We start from the raw sequence: 17,893 nt of genomic DNA on the forward strand, positions 1-17,893 counted from the left end.
CGGGAGACCAAGGAAAGAGGGGCGGACTCAGAGCACCTGAGCTAAAGGGGCCTGCCGCCGTTTGGGGACGTGTGCTGGTCCTGAATCATTTCCCGGATACTGCTCAACAGCCCAGACTTCAAGGTTTTGGGGGGGAGATCGTTTTTCCAAGTTCCTCGATCTGTCACCCCCTCCCCCACCAGCCGGATAGGCCTGGACCAGTGTCATCTCTCTGCCCCCCCAACCTCCCGGCTCGGCTGCTCCACCGAGCGCCCTGGACATTGTTTCCGCCTCAGGAAGTCTCTGATGCCCTGCGCTGGGTTTTGTTTTCCTTGTTATCGGGACAACTAATATTTTTTCCTGTGCGGAAAAAAAAGAGATTTTCCCAAGCAGATTACAGCTGTCAGTGAGGGGGGAAGGGACAGAGGGTTGAGCCCTCCCTTCATCCTCCCCCTCTGCCACCCTTACAGGACTGAGCTTTCAAATGGAGAAAGCCCTGGCAACTCTGCCAGCGGACCCGTTGGAGCCCAGGGCAACTCTGGCCTTGACAGGAACGTCAGGCCCCTGTCCTCTACCTGTGGGGCCCCTGCTCTTTGCTAACATGGGCTGGGCCAAATTTCCAAGGACAGGCAGAAGGGCCTAGGCTTGCCTTCCCTCCCATGGGGCAGAAAGGGCAGGCTACCCCACAGCTGCAGAACATGAGAGATATGCTGGGAGGAGTGGAAGCACACAGGAGACCCAGCTCTGCCAAACTGTGTGACTTTGGGCAATTCCTCACCTCCCTGTATCTTGGGCTTCTCATCTCCAACATGGACATATTGATACTTGCCTCACCTACCTAAACAGTTATGTTGTGAGGACGCAGATGAGATAAAGTATCTGATTCAATGTCAGGGGTTCTTATGACTCAGGTCAGAGGGGTCAGTGGTGTCTCATTACCTGTGTGACCTGTGTGAGGCCCCTATAACCAGCAGACCAGAAAACAGAGGCTGTCACTGATGTTCTTTTTGAGTGGCACACCCTGGGTACACATTCACACAAGCAATGTACATCACACACACACACACACACACACGCACGCACGCACGCAAACATTCTTCCTTGATAAACACTCACTTTCTATATCAGGGTGCTGTGGTTCCAGGGACAGGCTGCCTGGGCCTTTAGGGTAGGAGCTGCAGCATAACCACAACTGTAGCATTAGGGCCTTACGTAAGGGCCAAGTTTCTTTTCAAGTTGACAACAACAAATAGAAGGTCATTGGATGTGGGTTACTCAGTTGTTCGTGGTGCGCAGTATTAAGAAAACTGAGAGGCTCTCCTGCCTTCATCTGTCAGCGTGGTGGGCTCCATGGGGGGCTGTGTGTAGGAGTGAGCCAGGCCATCTATTGGGAGGGGGGAGAAAATAGGAGGATTTCTAATTAGACTTATTTTTTATCTAAAAAATAAATTGAACTTTAATAACATTTACTATGTGTTTTGACTGTAGTATATAATCTATACATAAATATTCATAATCAAAAAATGTGTGGAGACCATCACCCTGGGAGATTCGCAAGGCTATGTATCCTACCAGAGCAGGTTTCAGATTAGGTGCTAGGTAAAGAAAGGGAGTGTGGAGGAGGGGCTGGTAGGGTCTTGGAGCAGAATCACTTGGGCCTCATCAAATTACCAGACATCACTAGCAGTGTGGACCTTCCCCCCACCCGCCATGGCCTCCTTCCTCCCTGCCCACCCTCTTGGACCTGCTTTAGTTCCAGATAAGTTCTAGGACCTTTGGCTGCCATGCCTCCTGCAAGGGAGAGAGTGGTCCTGTATGACATTCTCCTCACCCCCAGGCTGGCTGAAGTGCCGCTGGGGTCCCAGTCGCTGCCTGGTATGCTGTGTCACCCCCAGGAGAAAAGTCCCTGGCGGGAGGCGGCCCTCTGCCGGGAGGCTGTTTCCTCAACTGGCCAAGGTAAGAAGTGGGGGATTTCCAGCCCTGTCCATGGCGCTGACTTCAGTCCTGGGGGCTCCTCTCCTTTCTCATGCAGCCCAGGCCAGGGTGAGGACAGAAACTCCAGAGTTAGGCCCAGTAGTTAGGAAGGGGACAGTGGGGCAACAGAATCGGCTATGCCCATAGGCCTCCAGCAGCTACTCCGTGCTCCAGAGGGAGGTGAGCTCAGGGCAGAACCCCAGGGCTGCACCTGGGACCAACAGGGACCCAGCCCTGGAAGACCCCGATGGGTATCTTGGTGGGGAGTAGGAGCTGGAAATCCAGAGCCACACTTACTCACGGGCCTGTGGAGAATGACTCAAATCAATGAATGCCCCTGCCTAACCCCAGCCTGCCCTGGTTCTAGTGGTAAGGGAAATGGCAGGTCTAAATCTTACCCTTTAAGGCTCTTCTAAAAAGTTGGCACTTCCAAGGATGCTGGAGAATCAATGGAGCCAACATGGGCCCCTGGGGACCTGGGAGCCATGAGCCTCGCTCTCAGACATTTTGTCCTGAAAGCTTGACTCCCAGGAAAGGGGAGCTGTACCCTGTATTCCTGCACTGTGGTCAGCTGGGCAGGTAGGGTGGGTGCAATCCTGCAGGCTGAGTGGAATGAGAGGTAGGCAGCTGTGGTAACTTGGTGATATTGGTGTATACAGATGTCCCAGCTCCAACGGCAGTCCATTCGGGCCCAGGTACGGGCTTAGGAAACAGCTAGATTCTTCCTCTAACTTCATGGAGAGTCTCTCCCGTGCCTCAGACACTTGCAAGTTTTATTTCATTACCAGGCTTCCATGTGTTTGCTGTGTGCATGTGTATATGTGCTCTGTGCATACATACACATGCTTATAGGCTTGTGTGACTGAGGCATGCTAGGTGGAGGAATAGGCAGGGACTCATGCAAGACCCACGAGCAGGAGAGAATCTGAAGGGTTGAAATAATCAATCCAGGCATCATCAAGGCAAGCTAGCAACATGCCATGATAACCTACATTCATTATCACCAATGTACACAGCAACCAATCCTCTGAGGAGGGTGTTGTTATCTCTATTTTACAAATCAATAAACTGATAAGTGAAATTCAGAGAAGTTAAACGCCCAGCATGAGAGATCACACAGTGAACAAATCCAGGTCAGGATTTGAACCCAGGTCAGTCTAAGGCCAAGCCAGTGATCTCTCTACCAGGCTCCCTCAGCATGGTCCTCCTCAATTACACTCCATCTACTTGTCTCGGCGGCCCTGGCTGCCCTGGTCTGAAGTGACAGTCCTTTCCCCTCCCTTCCAGTCAAGGTGGCAAAACAGAGCCTGTTCAAGGCCACATGGAGCCCAGGACACTGTGCCCCGATCTTCACACATCAAACCAGTCCCCAGTTCAGAGAGGGTCTGGCTGACCCTGGGCGGGATCAGCTAGGGCTGAGCTGGGGCAGCTGTTTACAGTAAACAGAAAACTCCTGAGGAAGGAAGGAGGGGAGGGGCTGGGGTCGTCATGGAGACAGGGAGAGCAGCAGGGCCTCAGCCCTGATCCACAACAAATAGTAAGGCATCCCTGTCCCTTCTAGAGCCAGAGGAGGCCCAAGGAAGGTCTGGACAGGGCAGCCTGAGCAAGAGGGGCAGGGGCAGGCAGCCTAGGCCTCAGAGAACACACCCCCACCTCATTATGTATTTCTACTTATTATTAACAATAACAACTACTGTTTGTCGAGCTATTACAGCATACATGGTACTAGGCTCTTGAGAATATGTTTTCTTATTTAACCCTAACAACAGCCAGGAGTTAGGTACAATAATAGTCTCTAATTCATAGATGAGGAAATTAAGGTTCAGAAAGATTAAGCCATTTGTCAAGGTCACACAGCTTGTAAGTGACAGAGCAAAAATTTTGGATCAAAAACTCTTTACCAAGGTAGGTAGAAGATAAGCTAGCTCTGAGCCCCTCAGCCAGTGGGGAAACTGAGTCCTTTGGGTACCATGGGGACTTTCCCAGGCTTCTGGCGTTAGTCAAAGAGATTACTGGGGACAGAACCCATGTGTTCCAGCCCTAACCACTAGACCACATGGCTTCTCCATGGCTTGAGCTGGGAAGGTCCAAAGAGAAACTCCCTTTCCAACCCCAGCCTGGAGTGTAGACTCTTCCCCAGCTAACAGGCTGCCCCTGTGGAGGCCAGGCTGGGCCAGGGTGCTGTGAGGGATGCTGGGGGGTTTCTGCCCACACATACGGTTTCCAGATTCCAGGGGATGAAAAGGAGGCCCTTAGGGGCGGAAATGGGGGATGTGCGATGACAAATTTAGACTGATTGCTTAAAAAAAAAAAAAAAAGGCCAAGAAACCCTAAAAAATAAAAGCAAAAATTCCGCTAGAAAACCAAAGGGAATTATTTGATTGTGAAACTGAGTGTCGTCAGGCGCAGGCGCAACACGGTTTCATGTGGAACAGTATCAAGGGTTCTTTGGACTTTGACTGCTCAGAGGACGGCGGGAGAGGAGGCTCTGTCTGCCGTTCCTGGCTTCACCTGCCTGGCTTTGGGACAAGGATGGAGTCGGGGCACCTGGGAGAATGCCTAGGAGTTCAGGAGCACTTGCTGTGGGGGTGCTTTCCTGTAAGTTTTGGGTCCTTCAAACAAGGGTCCTGCTGGCTTATAGCCAAGGGTCCCCACTAGCTCATGTAGGGAGCTGCCCGAGGGGAGGCTCCAACTGGTCTGTCCCCAAGAGCACGAGAAAGGATGAGCTGTAAGGTGTGGGTTTGGGGTGTCTCTGAGTGCTATCTAGTCGTAAAGGGAAATGGCTAGGAACAGAAGGTAAAGGAGAGGACAGCTGCCTGGAATTCTGGCCTGCAGCAGGCCTAAGAGGTCAAAGGTCAAGGGGGGACAAGGGGGACTTCCTGAGGCTCCCAGAGGAGTGCCAGCTAGCCAGTCAGCCAGGCTGTTGTGCAAGCTCTGGGATGGACCGTGAGGGCAGACTGGCAGAGGAACCATGCCTGGGCCGACACCCTCAGCCTACTCTATCTCCTGGAGCTGGAGTTGTGCCCTCTCTCCTCCAGGAAACCAGGATCCTGTCTCCTAATGTAGCACTCCTGTCCCACCTCAGAGGCCATATTCTATATGCCTGAGGGCTTCTTCTTTCATACCAATCCTGAACCTCTCTTCCCCAGAATCACCATCTTTTGAGAAACCAGAAAAACCTTCTCATGTAAGCCTTTTTCTTCCAATTCCAGTCTGATTCCCAAAGAGATCAAAGGGGTTTCTGAGGGGAGAGCTGCAAAGGGGCTCACAGGGTCCCAGCACCCGAGGAATGAGGCATAGAGTAAAATGGAAGAGAAAGCAAGCTCCGGTGCCAGGCCGTGGGCTAAGTTGGCAGATGTGCTGCACTGCTCTTATCTAAGCTTCACTTGAGCCTCTCAAGGTCTGTTATATTTACTCACATTTTACAGGTGAAGAAATTGAGGTTCTGAGGGTGAGATTAAACTGACAGCTGGTAAATGGCAGAGCAGAGACTTGCCCTTGCTCTTTCCAGATCACCTCCCTGCCCCTCGGCACAACCAATTTTGGCTGGAGATGAAGACCAACCACAATGAAGGGCCTAGAACTGTGTTTGGCTCGCAGTAGGCATGGAATGACCTGCTGGCTGATGCTCAGTCTCATGGAGAAAGGACAGGATCCTGAATGGAGCCTCGCACCAGCCACCAATTTCTCCTCGGAGATTCAGTATCTATAAAATTAGGATGTAGGATTGGCAGTTCGCTGATTTTCAAACTGGGTTCCCGGGTACCCTGGCATCCCCTAGAGATTGGGATGGGGGAGAAAAGGACAGAAAATAGGGGCGTGGATCCCCCAGCTCACCTTCTTCCAGGGAAGCTCAGATATTGCACATGCATGAAGGTTTTTATCAGAACAAGGGTCCCACATCATTCCATGGCCTCTATCTGAGGTCTCTGCATCTCCGACCTTCTGGGAGCCATGATCTAGGCAGTTCATGTCCTGGGCTGCCGAGAGGAGCCAGAGGATCTGAGAGGGAAGTGGGCAAAACCATGTCTGGGCTTCGAGCCCCGTGGGAAGAAGCAGGTTGAGGTCAGAGCTGTGAGATGAGGCCATGGAAGGGGAGGTGAGCTGTAGAGATACACGGCACCTGCCTCCGCACCTGGGAAACACAAACAGAGCTTTGGCCATGGCAGGCAGCCTAAGAACCAGGGGCAGCACCCACCTTCCTGGGGCCAGTGCCCCTTTCTCTTTTCCTGCCAGGCCTGCCCAGGTTTGTTCTCAGGGGACATCAGTGCTGGTCACCAACCTAGGGCCACCCTAACCTCCCATGATCTCATAATTCCTGACTGCTCAGCTCAAGGGTTACTTTAAGGAGAAAGCTGAGAATAGGCAAAGCTGCTCAGGAAGAGGAAAGCACACAGTCAGGGGGTATCCAGCAAGCAGGGGCTAATAATTCCCTTGAAAGAAGAACCCTCCATTGTGCCCTTTTTACTGGCCATCCTTTTTTAATCTGGTCATAAGAATAGTATCCTTCTCCTGGTAGCTTCAGCATGTATAGCTCCCTGAATATCATCATCTCCATGTTCCAGGTGGAGGAGAAAGCTGAGGGTTCCAGCTATCCAAGAACTAGATCTGGCATCCTCTTTCTATCCCACTGTCCACCCCAGGGCTTCCTCTGACCACCATTTATCCTCAACCTGCTGCTGGGCCCAGCCTCGCTCCACATAAGCAAAGCTGCCAGCAGCGTCCTTTGTGGTGCTGCTCCCGTGTGGCACTGCCTAGGGGCCCCGCCATGGGGCAACAGATGGACCTATGGTCTCTACAGAACAATGGTGGGGGAGGGGCCCTGGCATCGCCCGCCCCAAACAGGAAGCGCTGCATGAGCTTCAAAGAACTGGCAGGGCTGAGGGGCTGAGTGGCTGGAGCCAGTGCCAGGACTGGAGGCTGCCTGAAGATGCCTGCCAGCCTAGGGATGCCCAGCGTGCAGTGGGGGGGTGGTGCTGCGGTGGTAGGGGCAGCTGGGTCTTGGGCAGAGGATGCCTTGCAGTTCCCAATGCCAGTGCAGCACCCAGGGGGTGAGGGCAGGCTGAGGGAGGGGGGTTCGAACTCTAGGCTGATTCCCAGCTCCCCTGCCACTCGCCAGTGGGGCTGCAGGTTCTTTCCCAGGCCACAGTAGGTCTGGCCCTCCAGCAAGTAACCATGAGGGGCAGGGCTGGCACCAAGCCTGCCGCCCACTCCCTACCTCCTGCTCCCAGCTGCTCTGCTCAGAACCTTTTCCTCTCCACTTCCTGTTCACACAGGGGGGGGCGGGAAGTGGAGGGAGGAAGTTGGGGGGAGGCGTGTAGGGGGGGATCCATTGAATAAAAGGAATTAACTGTTTCCCTCCTCTGACCTCTGGGAATTTCCGCCTGTGAAAGTGTCTCGAAGAATCTGCAGAGCTGGGGAAGTGGGGAGGAGGTGTGCCCCTCTTGGTCCCCTCCCACCCGGCCCCGTGGTGGTGGTGGTGGTGGTGGTGGTGATGGTGGTGGTGGTGGTGATGGTGGTGGTGATGGTGATGGTGGTGGTGGGGGAGCCAGATAGCTCCCTCTGGGCCCTCTAACCTTTTGTTTCTCTGGCGCCAGGGGGGCAGCGCCCAGGGCAGCCTGGAGCCTGGTGGCCTCGTTGCCCCCTCGCGACCAATGGAGTTGGTGCCGGCGGGGCCTGCGACCAGAGGCTTGGGGGCAGGGGCAGGAACTGCGAGAATTGGTGGTCCCGGGGGAATGAGCTCACACCCAGTCTGGCCCGGTTCTGAACCCCGCTCCCTCCCTACCAGGGCTGGTGCCCTTGGCCAGTCTGCCTTGGGGACAGGAGAAGGGAGGGCGACCCGGCGGGCAAGCCGGACCTCAGACGCTGGGTAGGCACACCCTCCCAGGGCCACTCCCCCAGTAACTGTGGAAGCCAGCCAGTGGGTTCGGGAAGCCAGTAGACAGCGCCCCCTAGTGCCCGCTGCGGACTCGGCCGAGCGGCCCCCCAGGGCTCTCTCAAGGGCGGGCCTCAGGAAGCACCTGCTCCGCAGGACCAGTGGCCGCCCTGCGTCTCCCCCAGGTGGCTTCCTTGTTTACAGGCCTCCTGCCCTGATCCCAGCGTCACTGCTGTGGCCACTCCTATTTCCAGTGACCGCTCCAGGAGCAGCTCATTCATCTTGGCCTCTGCCCACGCAGCTGCTCCCCCACCCCCACTCCCTTCGGCCCTCCCCCAGGCTTCGGGCCAAGGCCCTGAGGGCCTTCTCTCTCCCCTTCATTCCAGACCTTTCTTGGTTTCCAGGGATTGAAGAGATGTGGCTTCCCGTTGCCCTGACTTAACGGAACCCCATTCTGTCAGTGCCAGGGAAGCCTGGGGCCTTTTTCCAGGAAAGAGGAAGCAGCCTAGGACCAGATGGGCAGGCTTAAGAAAGGACAGAAGGGGCAGGGGTGTCCCAGGCTGTCTTAGCCAAGTCTTCTGGGAGGAGGGAGCAATAGGGCAGTGTTTGTTTAACTAACATGTATTAGGTACCCATTATGTGCAAAGACAGAAGCCCCAGGCTGTTGGAAGTGACCAAAGTTTATACCTAATACTCACTGGGGGTACGGGGGAGGAGAGGGAGACATGACACAGTACCCCTGAGCCCTCTACTGGGAATGACTAGGTGTGTTGGGGAGCCCTAGGCCACATAAGGGAAAGGAAGGGAGCAGGAGCCCTCCAAATCTTTCTGGAACAGTGGAAAGGGAACAGGATTATGATGCCCTCTACCCTCCCAATGAGACCCCTCCACACACATTTACTCCCACTCTTGCTTCTGGGGGAAGATAGGGAGTCTGAGGCTCATCGAAGATCAGCAGCTTCCAGCCCTCTAAGTTGGCAGAGACGCTGAAGAGACCCTGTTGTTGTTCTATTAGTTGGGGAACTCAACAGGGCAAGATTCCACCAGGACTGCAGGAGATAAGTCTTGAAAGAAGATTTGGCCACTGAAGAGAGAAAAAAGACTGCAGTCACCAGCTAGGTGCTAGAACCCCAACCTGATTCCAGGAACGTTCACTTGTTATTTTATTTCAGTCTGGCAGCTGATAGACCACACCCATAGGGCCAGGCAGTGGACTGTGAACACCAGTCAATGGAGCAAAGGGTGCTCAGCTGATGTCACAGGAAGGCCCCAGAAGTATAATTTGGAGGAAGGAGCAGGTCACAGGAGCTAGACAGAAAAAAAAAAATTTCTTCCAAATGCCATAGATGGTGGCAGTGGCAGTTTCACCTCCATGTTGGACCTCAATATTATGGTTAAATGCCAGACAGTGGTAGGGCAGTATCAAAGCTGGGCAGAACCTGGAAAAGCAGGGATCCAGGCTGGCAAAGAGAAAGGCAAGCACAATCCAGCCTGTGTAAGGGCTGGTGGAAGGAGGAAGAATGAAGGGCTTAGATTATGGTTATGCAGTGGAGGCTCCCAGAAAATTCTTGGGACAAATAGGGAGGAACAGGCTGAGGAAATACTAATGGAAAAAATGACTTGAGAAATCAGTGCCTCCACCTGCCTGAGTGTGAAGGATTATGTGGGGAGCAGCACCACCTGCTGGCCAAAGGGAAGAACAGTCCCTGCTCCAAGACAGGATGGTTGGTGATAATTTCCAACTGAAACCTTCAAGTCAGAGAGGATAGAGTAGGGCGACAAGGGAGCAGAAAATGGCAAAATCATCCTGTCACACATTCAGGTGAAGGAGCAAGGGCCAAGGTTTGAAAGCATGCAGGGCCCTGGCAATCCCCACCCCCTCCTGGAGATCACTCACACACCACTCAGCCTAGCATCAACACAAAGCCATCAACTCCCAGAGCCACCACTGCAGTGTGAACAGTTTAATGCTCTGCACCCCATCAGTTCTCACTGTTCTATGAAGCCCTCTGCCCAGGGCACCCGTCATAAGGAGCCCTAGACAGTGTGCCCAAGAGCACACCCACCTTCAGCACCACCCCAAATGCCTAGGATTTGGAAGGGCTGTCTTTTCACTTCTGGAACCTGGGAGAGAAGAGGCACAGAATGAAAAGGAAGAATGGAACTCTCACTCTAGTAGGTGAATTGGATATATACAGAGAGTGAAAAGGAAAAATGAGCTGTTAAATGCACAGGGGAAGAGAGGAATTCGGTCAGAATTGTGACCTCTCCAGGCTAAGGCCCTCTTCTGGGAGGCAGGCTGATGGCCAGGCATAATAGCAGCTCTAAGACAACTCTGAAGAACAACATGGGCTGCCAGCAGGTGCACTCAGAGTTGACACCTCGTGGGTGACAGCTACACAGCTATAATTCTACTCCTCTCAACACAGTCATAGCCCTGCAGTCTCCAGGTGACTGAGCACACACTAGTGTGGCCTTCCCAAGAAGAAGCAAGTAGCTACTCCCAACTGCCTGCCCACCCATCGGGGTGACACCTCCTACAGCCAACTGAGGTGCTCTTCTTCATAGCGCTGGGGGTCGATGAATGGCCGGTCAATTGAGCGGATCATCAGCTCCCCACAGTACACGCACTCAGCAGCCACCAGTTCGTCTAGGTCAGCTTTGAGCTGTTCCCGGCTGGGCCCCGCAGCGGCAGCCCCGCCCTCAGCCTCCTTTGCTCGAGCAGAGCCCTTGGTAGGGGGTGGAGCAGCCCCCAGCTTTCGCTGCAGCTCCTCCAACCGGGCCTGTTTATAGGCTGGCAGGCCAGGCCGCACGGCCTGCAGCAGGCAGTCAGCATGGAACATGTGGCCACAGAGGAAGAGGTAAAAGGGGCGGTTGAGCAGGGGGAAGTCACAGGTGGCACATTTGTCCTGGGGCTCCACAGTACCATAGCGGCCCCGCAGCTCCTGTAGGTCTCGCCGGATGCGCTGGGCACTGGCTGTGGCCTCTTCCATTTCCCGCTGTAGCTCCTGGATGTGGTGGTTGTAGGCCTTCAGGGAGCTGCAGATAGCCTCCTTAAAGTGGTCAATGGTAACGAAGTCAGGAAAGAAGGGCAGCACATCCTCAATCTTGAGCAGGGGGCAGCTGGCCAGGCAGGCCATGGCTGTCTGCACATCTTCTTCCTCCTGCACTACGTGCCGTGCGATCTTCAGCCATAGCTTCTTGCGCAATTCCTCATCTTCCTCAGGTAAGTCAGCACACTGCTTGGCCAGGTCCACATCCACCTGTGGAGAGACCGTGAGTGTTAAGGTCAAGACTCCTCCCTGACTCAGGACAGAGATCCTGGGAGAGACAGATGCCCAGGGAGACCCTGGGCCTGAGGAAAGGCCTCAAGGTAGGATTCCCAGCATTCCTGGCAGCATGCAAGGCAGGATTTCTGGGGCCTGGAATAGTTATCTGTGTCAGTGATGGGCTGTCCCTGTCACAGCTATGTAAAAGCAACTTATGATTGCGGGGCTTCAAAATTAGTGAATTTAAAAATCACCTGGGGAACATAATCAAAATACAGATTTTTGGGTCCTGCCCTCGGGCATTCTGATTCAGTAAGTCCTTAAGGTGATAATTCATGATTTGAGAAATGCCACTCAGCATCTTCCCCTTCTACAACTGTGACAGTATGTATGTAGAACTTACCTAAGCACCAGGCACTATCCTGGGTGCTTTTCATATACAGTACTTTAATCAACCCTAAGAGAGAAGTACAATATTACCCCCATTTTCCAGCTGAATAATCTGGGGGCACACAGAGATTCAGAAACTAGCAAGTGGCAGAATCGGAATTCAAATCGTGACTTCAGAGTATGTGTTTTGTTTTTAACCTCTAGACTATAGCACCTCTCTGCAAGGAAAGCCAGCACCCCTTAGCCACAGCCACACACTCCTCCCAACCCTTCAGCTTCTGAAGCTATTGCTCTCCAGGCCCCTTTCCTAGATGGGGTCAAGACTCATTGGCTCACCTGCAGGGCCAGGTCTACAGCCTCCTCATACAGCTCCAGGACCTTGTAGACATGGACACAAGCACGGTGGTGGCCATGCTCAGCGCAGAGCCGCAGTGCATACTTCAGGTCATAATGCACTCGGTGCGGGCTGGCCCCGGCCTGCTCAAGGTAGGCCAGTAGTGAGGCTGGCTGGCCTCGGGCATAAAGTGACAGCAGGTAATTGTGAATGGCCTGTTCAGTCTCGCCCAGCACATTCACGCAGAACTCCATGTAGCGGATGGCCTGGCTCACCTGCTGGGCCTCGCCACCCTGGCTATAGTTCACCAGGGCAGGAATAAGCTGCCGAGCGTCCAGCCGGCTGCCCAGCTCAATCCAGGCGTCCACCAGCTGGCGGGGGATGTGACGGATGAGGATGGGTGAAAACTTATAGAAGAGCTGGGGGTCCCGGTGGCGGGCAAGCACGGCCAAGGCCTCTTCGTAGGCCTCATGCTGGCAGTGGTATGCCACCACCCGCTCATAGTCCTGCATGATCACAGCAAAGTACACCATGTGTTCTGTGTCCCCATGACTGGCAAGTAGCTCATGGATGGAGGCCCGGCTGGCAAAGAGCCACTCCTTATGTCGGGGGCTGCTGAGGAAGGTACGGAAACGCTCCCGTGTTTCCCGGTAGAGGTTCAGGGCCTCTGGGTCACCCTGCAGAGCCCCGAGTCGGCTCAGGTAGAGCTCCGTCAGCCAGGTGGTCAGCAGCGTGGCCTGGGTACGCTCAGCTGGCTTCAAACTGGCCAGTTTCCGCTGCAGGAACTCAGCCAGAGCTTCCTCCTGTCGGGCCTCCAAGAACTTGAGGGCAATCTCCTCAAAGTAGCTCTGGGTCAGGGCATAGCAGCGGGCGCTCTCCAGGTAACGACGCTGGCGAAAGCAGAAATCCGCCTCTCGGACCAGGACTGTGTCTAGGCAGTCGGGCCGCTCTCGACAATACTCTTTGGCCAGGTCGAAGCGGTTCATGTCTAGATAGGTGCGCCAGACATCCCGGGCTTCCCGTTGCACATGGTAGCGGAAGACAGCCCGCTCGGTGTAGGCCCACAGGTGGCCCGTGGAGGAGTCCTTCACCATGTGTTTCAGTGGCCCAAACTTCTCCAGGAAGTGATCCCGCAGCACCACCTGCCCAGTCAGAGTGCACACCGCCTCCACTCGGTCCGCCAGCAGCAGCAAGAAGTGGAACTGGGTCAGGACAATGGCCAGGGGTGGGCTGGCCCCAGGACCTACCCCTTCTGGGTACTCCCAGACATGCTCTTCACTCAGCAGGGAGTCAGGACGCCCGTTATCCAATGCTCCATATAACACCCCATCACCCATCATCCAGGCGAAGGCCCGTGGAGCAGAGCGCAATTTGGGGGTATAGAAGGCCAATTCACTGTAGCCCAGACTGCTGGGGAACTCACGGAATGGGGGTGGGTGGTCAGTGTAGACAGCAAAGAGCCCTAAGAAGCCCTGGGCCTCAGCTCCCTCTGCTGCTCGTCCTATGAACTGGAAGAGGCGCTGCCGAGTAGTGGCGATAACAAAGATGCGCCCATCAGGGCCCCTCTCAGCCTCCAGGGAACAAACAGGTGCTGGACCTCCTTCTTCATTTAGCACATACAATGGACGGAAGTAGAGATCCGGGGCAGGGCCAAAAAGGCCCCCCTCACTGGCTGAGAGCTCTGCTTCTAAGATCTGGCCTTGGGCAGTACCAACCAGGATGGGGCCTGTGCTGCTCTCAGTGCCCAGTGCCTTGTTCCAGCCTACACTCTCCACCAGCTGCCCCTTCCAGCGTGCCAATGGCCGTACTTTCTGTCCATTACGGTTCACGTAGAGGACCTCAGTGCTGCTCAGAGCAATCAGCAGGTGAGAACCTGGAGTGGGGGAGAGCATGGCACCCTAAAGGATGTTGCCATTCCCACCCTCAGCCTCCTCCTTGCCCCTACCACCCTCAGATTCCACCTACCCAGGCAATGACTTAACCTCAGCCCTACCCCACCCCCCACCCTCCACCCTAGACCTCCAGCATCACTTACCAGTATGGTCCAGGAACATCTTGTGAACTTTGGTATCATCCTTGCGTCCCAGCTCCACTTGGTTGGGTTCATTTGCCTTGCCCAAGTCGATGCTGTCAGGACAAGAATCACAACATCACTCCAGAGAAGAGCAAATCTTTTTTTTTTTTTTCAAATCACAGAACTCTTTATAATTTGATGAAAGCCACAGCCTTTCTTCCCTGAAATCTATGTATACACATAAAACTCCAGTATAATCCCAAGAGAACTCTGAAACACATACAGGGTCCTACTTAAGAACTCTCAGCTCTGAGAATTCTTCCACCTCATTTTGAGAAATCAGTAAACATAAAAGTCTTTTCCCTCTGCTCAACAGATTTCTAGAGCATCTGGAAAGATGGGCGGGGGTATCACAGATTGCTGGGGTAAAAAAATGAACAACAAATAGTTGCTAATGGTTACTGAGCACTTCCTATGTATCAAGCACCATGCCAAGAGCTCAATCTAGTATGATATCGATTAATCTTCACAATAACTTTGAGGGATGCTCCTGTTTAAACTATATTTCCTTTATTAAATTATTTTCAAATTATTATGCTCATTCTACCTAAACAAATCAATGCAAAGATGTATAAAGAAAAAGTTAATGATTTTCTTCTCAAACCCCTGTCAATCCCAATGGAAAACTGATGTTAAAATCTTTCTCCATGTTCATAACATAAATAGTGTTGTTTTGTCACTTTTTACAACGCCTTCACATTGTGTACGTGTGTGTATATTAATTTATAAGTTGCTTTTCTCGGGTTTTTAATATCAATGTCGAGTAGTTTGCTAATCCAGGTCTACATAATTCTTAATATTTCATGAATATTCCACTGGGTCAACAGAATCAGCTCTCATTATTTTAATAACTGAATAAGATTCCCTTTTATGGCTGAATGATAATTTAATCATTTTCCCATTGATGGGCATTCAGCTAGGGTCTAGTATTTCCTACTACAAATAATGCTGCAATCAATATCCTTGTATAGATACCCTTGCAAAAATGGACTTTTCTTTCTATGGTTATGTATTCCCCAAAATAGGATTGCTGGATCAAAGTTATATATATATTTTTTGTTTTGTTTTCTTATTTATTTTCAATTATAGTTGACATTCAATATTATTTTATATTAGTTTCAGGTGTGGTTAAACAGCATCGTGGTTAAACATTTATGTAATTTACAAAGTAATCTCCCCAATTACTCTAGTACCCACCTGGCACTATATATAGTTATTAAAATATTATTGACTATATTCCCTATGCTGTACTTTATATTCCCTTGACTATTTTGTAACTACCAATTTGTAATTCTCATCCCTTCACCTTTTTCAGTTATATATATTTTAAATTTTAATAGACATTGCCAGATTTTTTCCAAAAGGTGGCAATTTATACTCTCACCAGCAATGTATGAGAGTCCATTTCCACGTATCTTCACCAGCATCACATATTATTGTTTTTAATTTTTGCCAATCTGATAGGTTTTTAAAAAATGGCATCTGTTATTTTAATTTGCATTTCTCAGAGGTTAAAAATATTTTCAGATGTTCAGTGGAAATTTAGAGTTCCTCTTCTGTGAACTGCTTGTTCACATTCTTTGCCTTCTCTTTTCTAAATTGTCTTATTAATTTGTAAAGACTTTTTAAGAAAGTAGGATATGTTGTTAGTCATGTGGAAAAACATTCTCTCATCTCGTCTTAATGTGATTTATATGCTTTTTTGTTTTTATTTTGTCACAACAATTACTATGTAGTCCAATACATCTATCTTTTTCCTTGTGACATCTGAATTTTCTAACTAAAGTAAAAAGGTCTTCCTTCAGCCCAAGAACATAGAAATTTATTAAATATTCTTTTAATATTCACATTGTTTATGTTTTATATTTAAATAATTATTCCTCCTAGAATTCATTTTTGTGATAGAGGCTTAGCTGTTTTATTCCAAATGGTTATCTCGAATAGATACACAGTTTTGCTAACACCTTTGTCATACATTATTTCTATTTATTTATGTTTTTACTTTCAGTTTTATTAAGATATATTATTTCCATTTAGAGTAGATTTACTTCCGGACTCTAGACAATTCCACTCATCCATGTGACTAACATGTGGGCTGGTACTATCTTTAACAGACGAAGGGACACATTTAGAGAGACTAGATGACTTGCTCCAAAGCTGGTAAGTGGGAGAGCTGGGATCTAAATCCAGGTCTATCTGATTCTTAACTACTACGTTACATTGGTTCTTCGAGAAGGACATTTCTTAAAAATTCCAAATCCACTGTTTCACCTGCCCAGAGGGGTAGAAAAGCGTAAGTCAGTTAATAGTTTTAAAATACCACCATTCCACTCTCTACTCCTACATTTTTTGGATCCTCATTTACCGGAGCAGTGTATCTTTGCCCAGGCTCATGCAGAGCTGATTGCAGGAGACAACAAGACTTGTGATACGCTCGGAAGGGGTAAAGTCAATGCGCTGCTTCGTGAAGATGGGCACTTCCTTCTCTAGCTGGGCATTCACATATCCTACAGGTGAGGAGCAAAGAAAAGGTTAGCTATGGAAGAGACAGAGGAAGGGCAAGGAGAGGGAACAAAAAAGTGCTCTCCACTTTCTCAACATATTCCTACCCCAGGACCTTGGTTAACAAACAGTTTACTATCAGTATGTCAAGTAGTTTGTTAATCACCTCTACATTAGGGGTCCTGGGCTCTTCCCACACTTCTGAAAGCAGTAAGGGGTTGATTCTTTGGGCCCTTGGAATGCTGTTATGCCATGATGTACCTGCTCCCAGTGGTAATGGGGAAAAGGGCTGAGCGTTTCCCTTATCAACCTTTGGCTCAGTAATCCCAGCTCAACTAAAGCCATCTAGTTCCACTCTCTCCCCTCCTCCCTACCCATGCAGTAATGCTCTATGTGTCTCCAAAAGAATGAGGGCAGAGGGAGTCTTGGAAAACCATTTCAATCAGTAGGTTAACAAACTGAAGCTGCTTTCTCTCTAGCCTTTACTCTCATTCCCTTACCATTGCTCAAAACGCCCCAGGACTTCAGACCCCTCTGCCAACTCTGTACTACTTTCTACAAAAATTTCCCCTCAATGCCAGGCTGCACCCAGCTCTAGCAAAGGCCTGAAATACTTTATTTTTCCTTGTTCAGTGACAAAGTTCCCTTTAGGACTATCCCTCCTTCCCCTATAACTTTCCTCTTTCTCCAGTTTCTTTGCCCACTCTCTTCCTTTCACTTCCAGAAGGAGCCTGGTGGGAAAAGCACAGAATCAGGTGAAGCCTGAAGCCTATTCTCAGTTCTCCCAACTGTGGCCCTGTAGGCAAGTCACTTCCTTATCTGGGTCTCAGTTCCCTCTTAGAAAGACCCTAGTGGCAAGGCCTAGATAACGCGGCTGCTCTTGGGGCTCTTTCAAACTTCGACCATCCACCAGCTGGGGGCCAGGAGAGCCTGACGAGAATCAGGGGCCTACACCCAAACTGCACGTCCATGAAGTGAACTAGACCTATTGAAGCCACCCTCCCCACTCCACCCGCGCAGGTGCCAGGAAAGCCGAGGGGGATAGCGGTGCTCTCCCTTCCCTTACCCGAGTGGGGAATGCCCACACTGGGGCAGCCGGGCTGCAAGACGGCCGAACGGGACAAGGAGTCCTCATATTCATCCAGGATGGACGCCATGGTGCCCAGCCTCTGGACTCTCCGTCGCGGGCCTAAAGATTACAACAGGGCTCCCCTCAGGGATCCCTGTCGCCCCGGATTGGAACCTGCGACTCTCCAGCCTCTACTGGGATCTGACAGATCCTGGTAGTCCGCCGCTGACTCCTCTTTAAAATCCTGAAGCTTTTCTCGCTCACGTCTAATAGAGCGAGAAGACTGGGGACCCCTCCCCTTAAATCTGGCTAAGTCCTGCACTCCACTGCCACCCGCAAGAGATTTCCCACTGCCTATAGCGGAGCACAGGAGCTCCAACCTCGCCCCTGCAGCTCAGCTGACTCTCACCCCCTGGACGCGCGCCTA

General features: G+C 51.5%; 1 protein-coding gene across 2 annotated transcripts; it reads right to left on the reverse strand.

Moving 5' to 3' along the window:
- Window positions 1–8,978: 8,978 nt before the first annotated feature.
- On the reverse strand, window positions 8,979–17,886 carry VPS18 (VPS18, CORVET/HOPS core subunit). Of its 2 annotated transcripts, XM_006920477.2 has the most exons (5): window positions 17,464–17,886; window positions 16,261–16,402; window positions 13,857–13,948; window positions 11,824–13,694; window positions 8,979–11,091 (listed from the first exon to the last, which is right to left on the reverse strand). In XM_006920477.2, exons 1-5 carry the CDS (start codon window positions 17,552–17,554, stop codon window positions 10,366–10,368), a joined length of 2,922 nt encoding a protein of 973 aa, XP_006920539.1. In that variant the 5' UTR covers window positions 17,555–17,886; the 3' UTR covers window positions 8,979–10,365. The 2 variants fall into 2 exon arrangements, with proteins under 2 accessions (XP_006920539.1, XP_015451583.1); XM_015596097.2 differs by lacking the exon at window positions 17,464–17,886 and having other exon boundaries at window positions 16,240–16,373.
- Window positions 17,887–17,893: the final 7 nt, after the last annotated feature.

The sequence above is a fragment of the Pteropus alecto genome, unplaced genomic scaffold (assembly GCF_000325575.1).
Source record: "Pteropus alecto unplaced genomic scaffold, ASM32557v1 scaffold86, whole genome shotgun sequence".
In the NCBI taxonomy this organism is placed as follows: domain Eukaryota; kingdom Metazoa; phylum Chordata; class Mammalia; order Chiroptera; family Pteropodidae; genus Pteropus; species Pteropus alecto.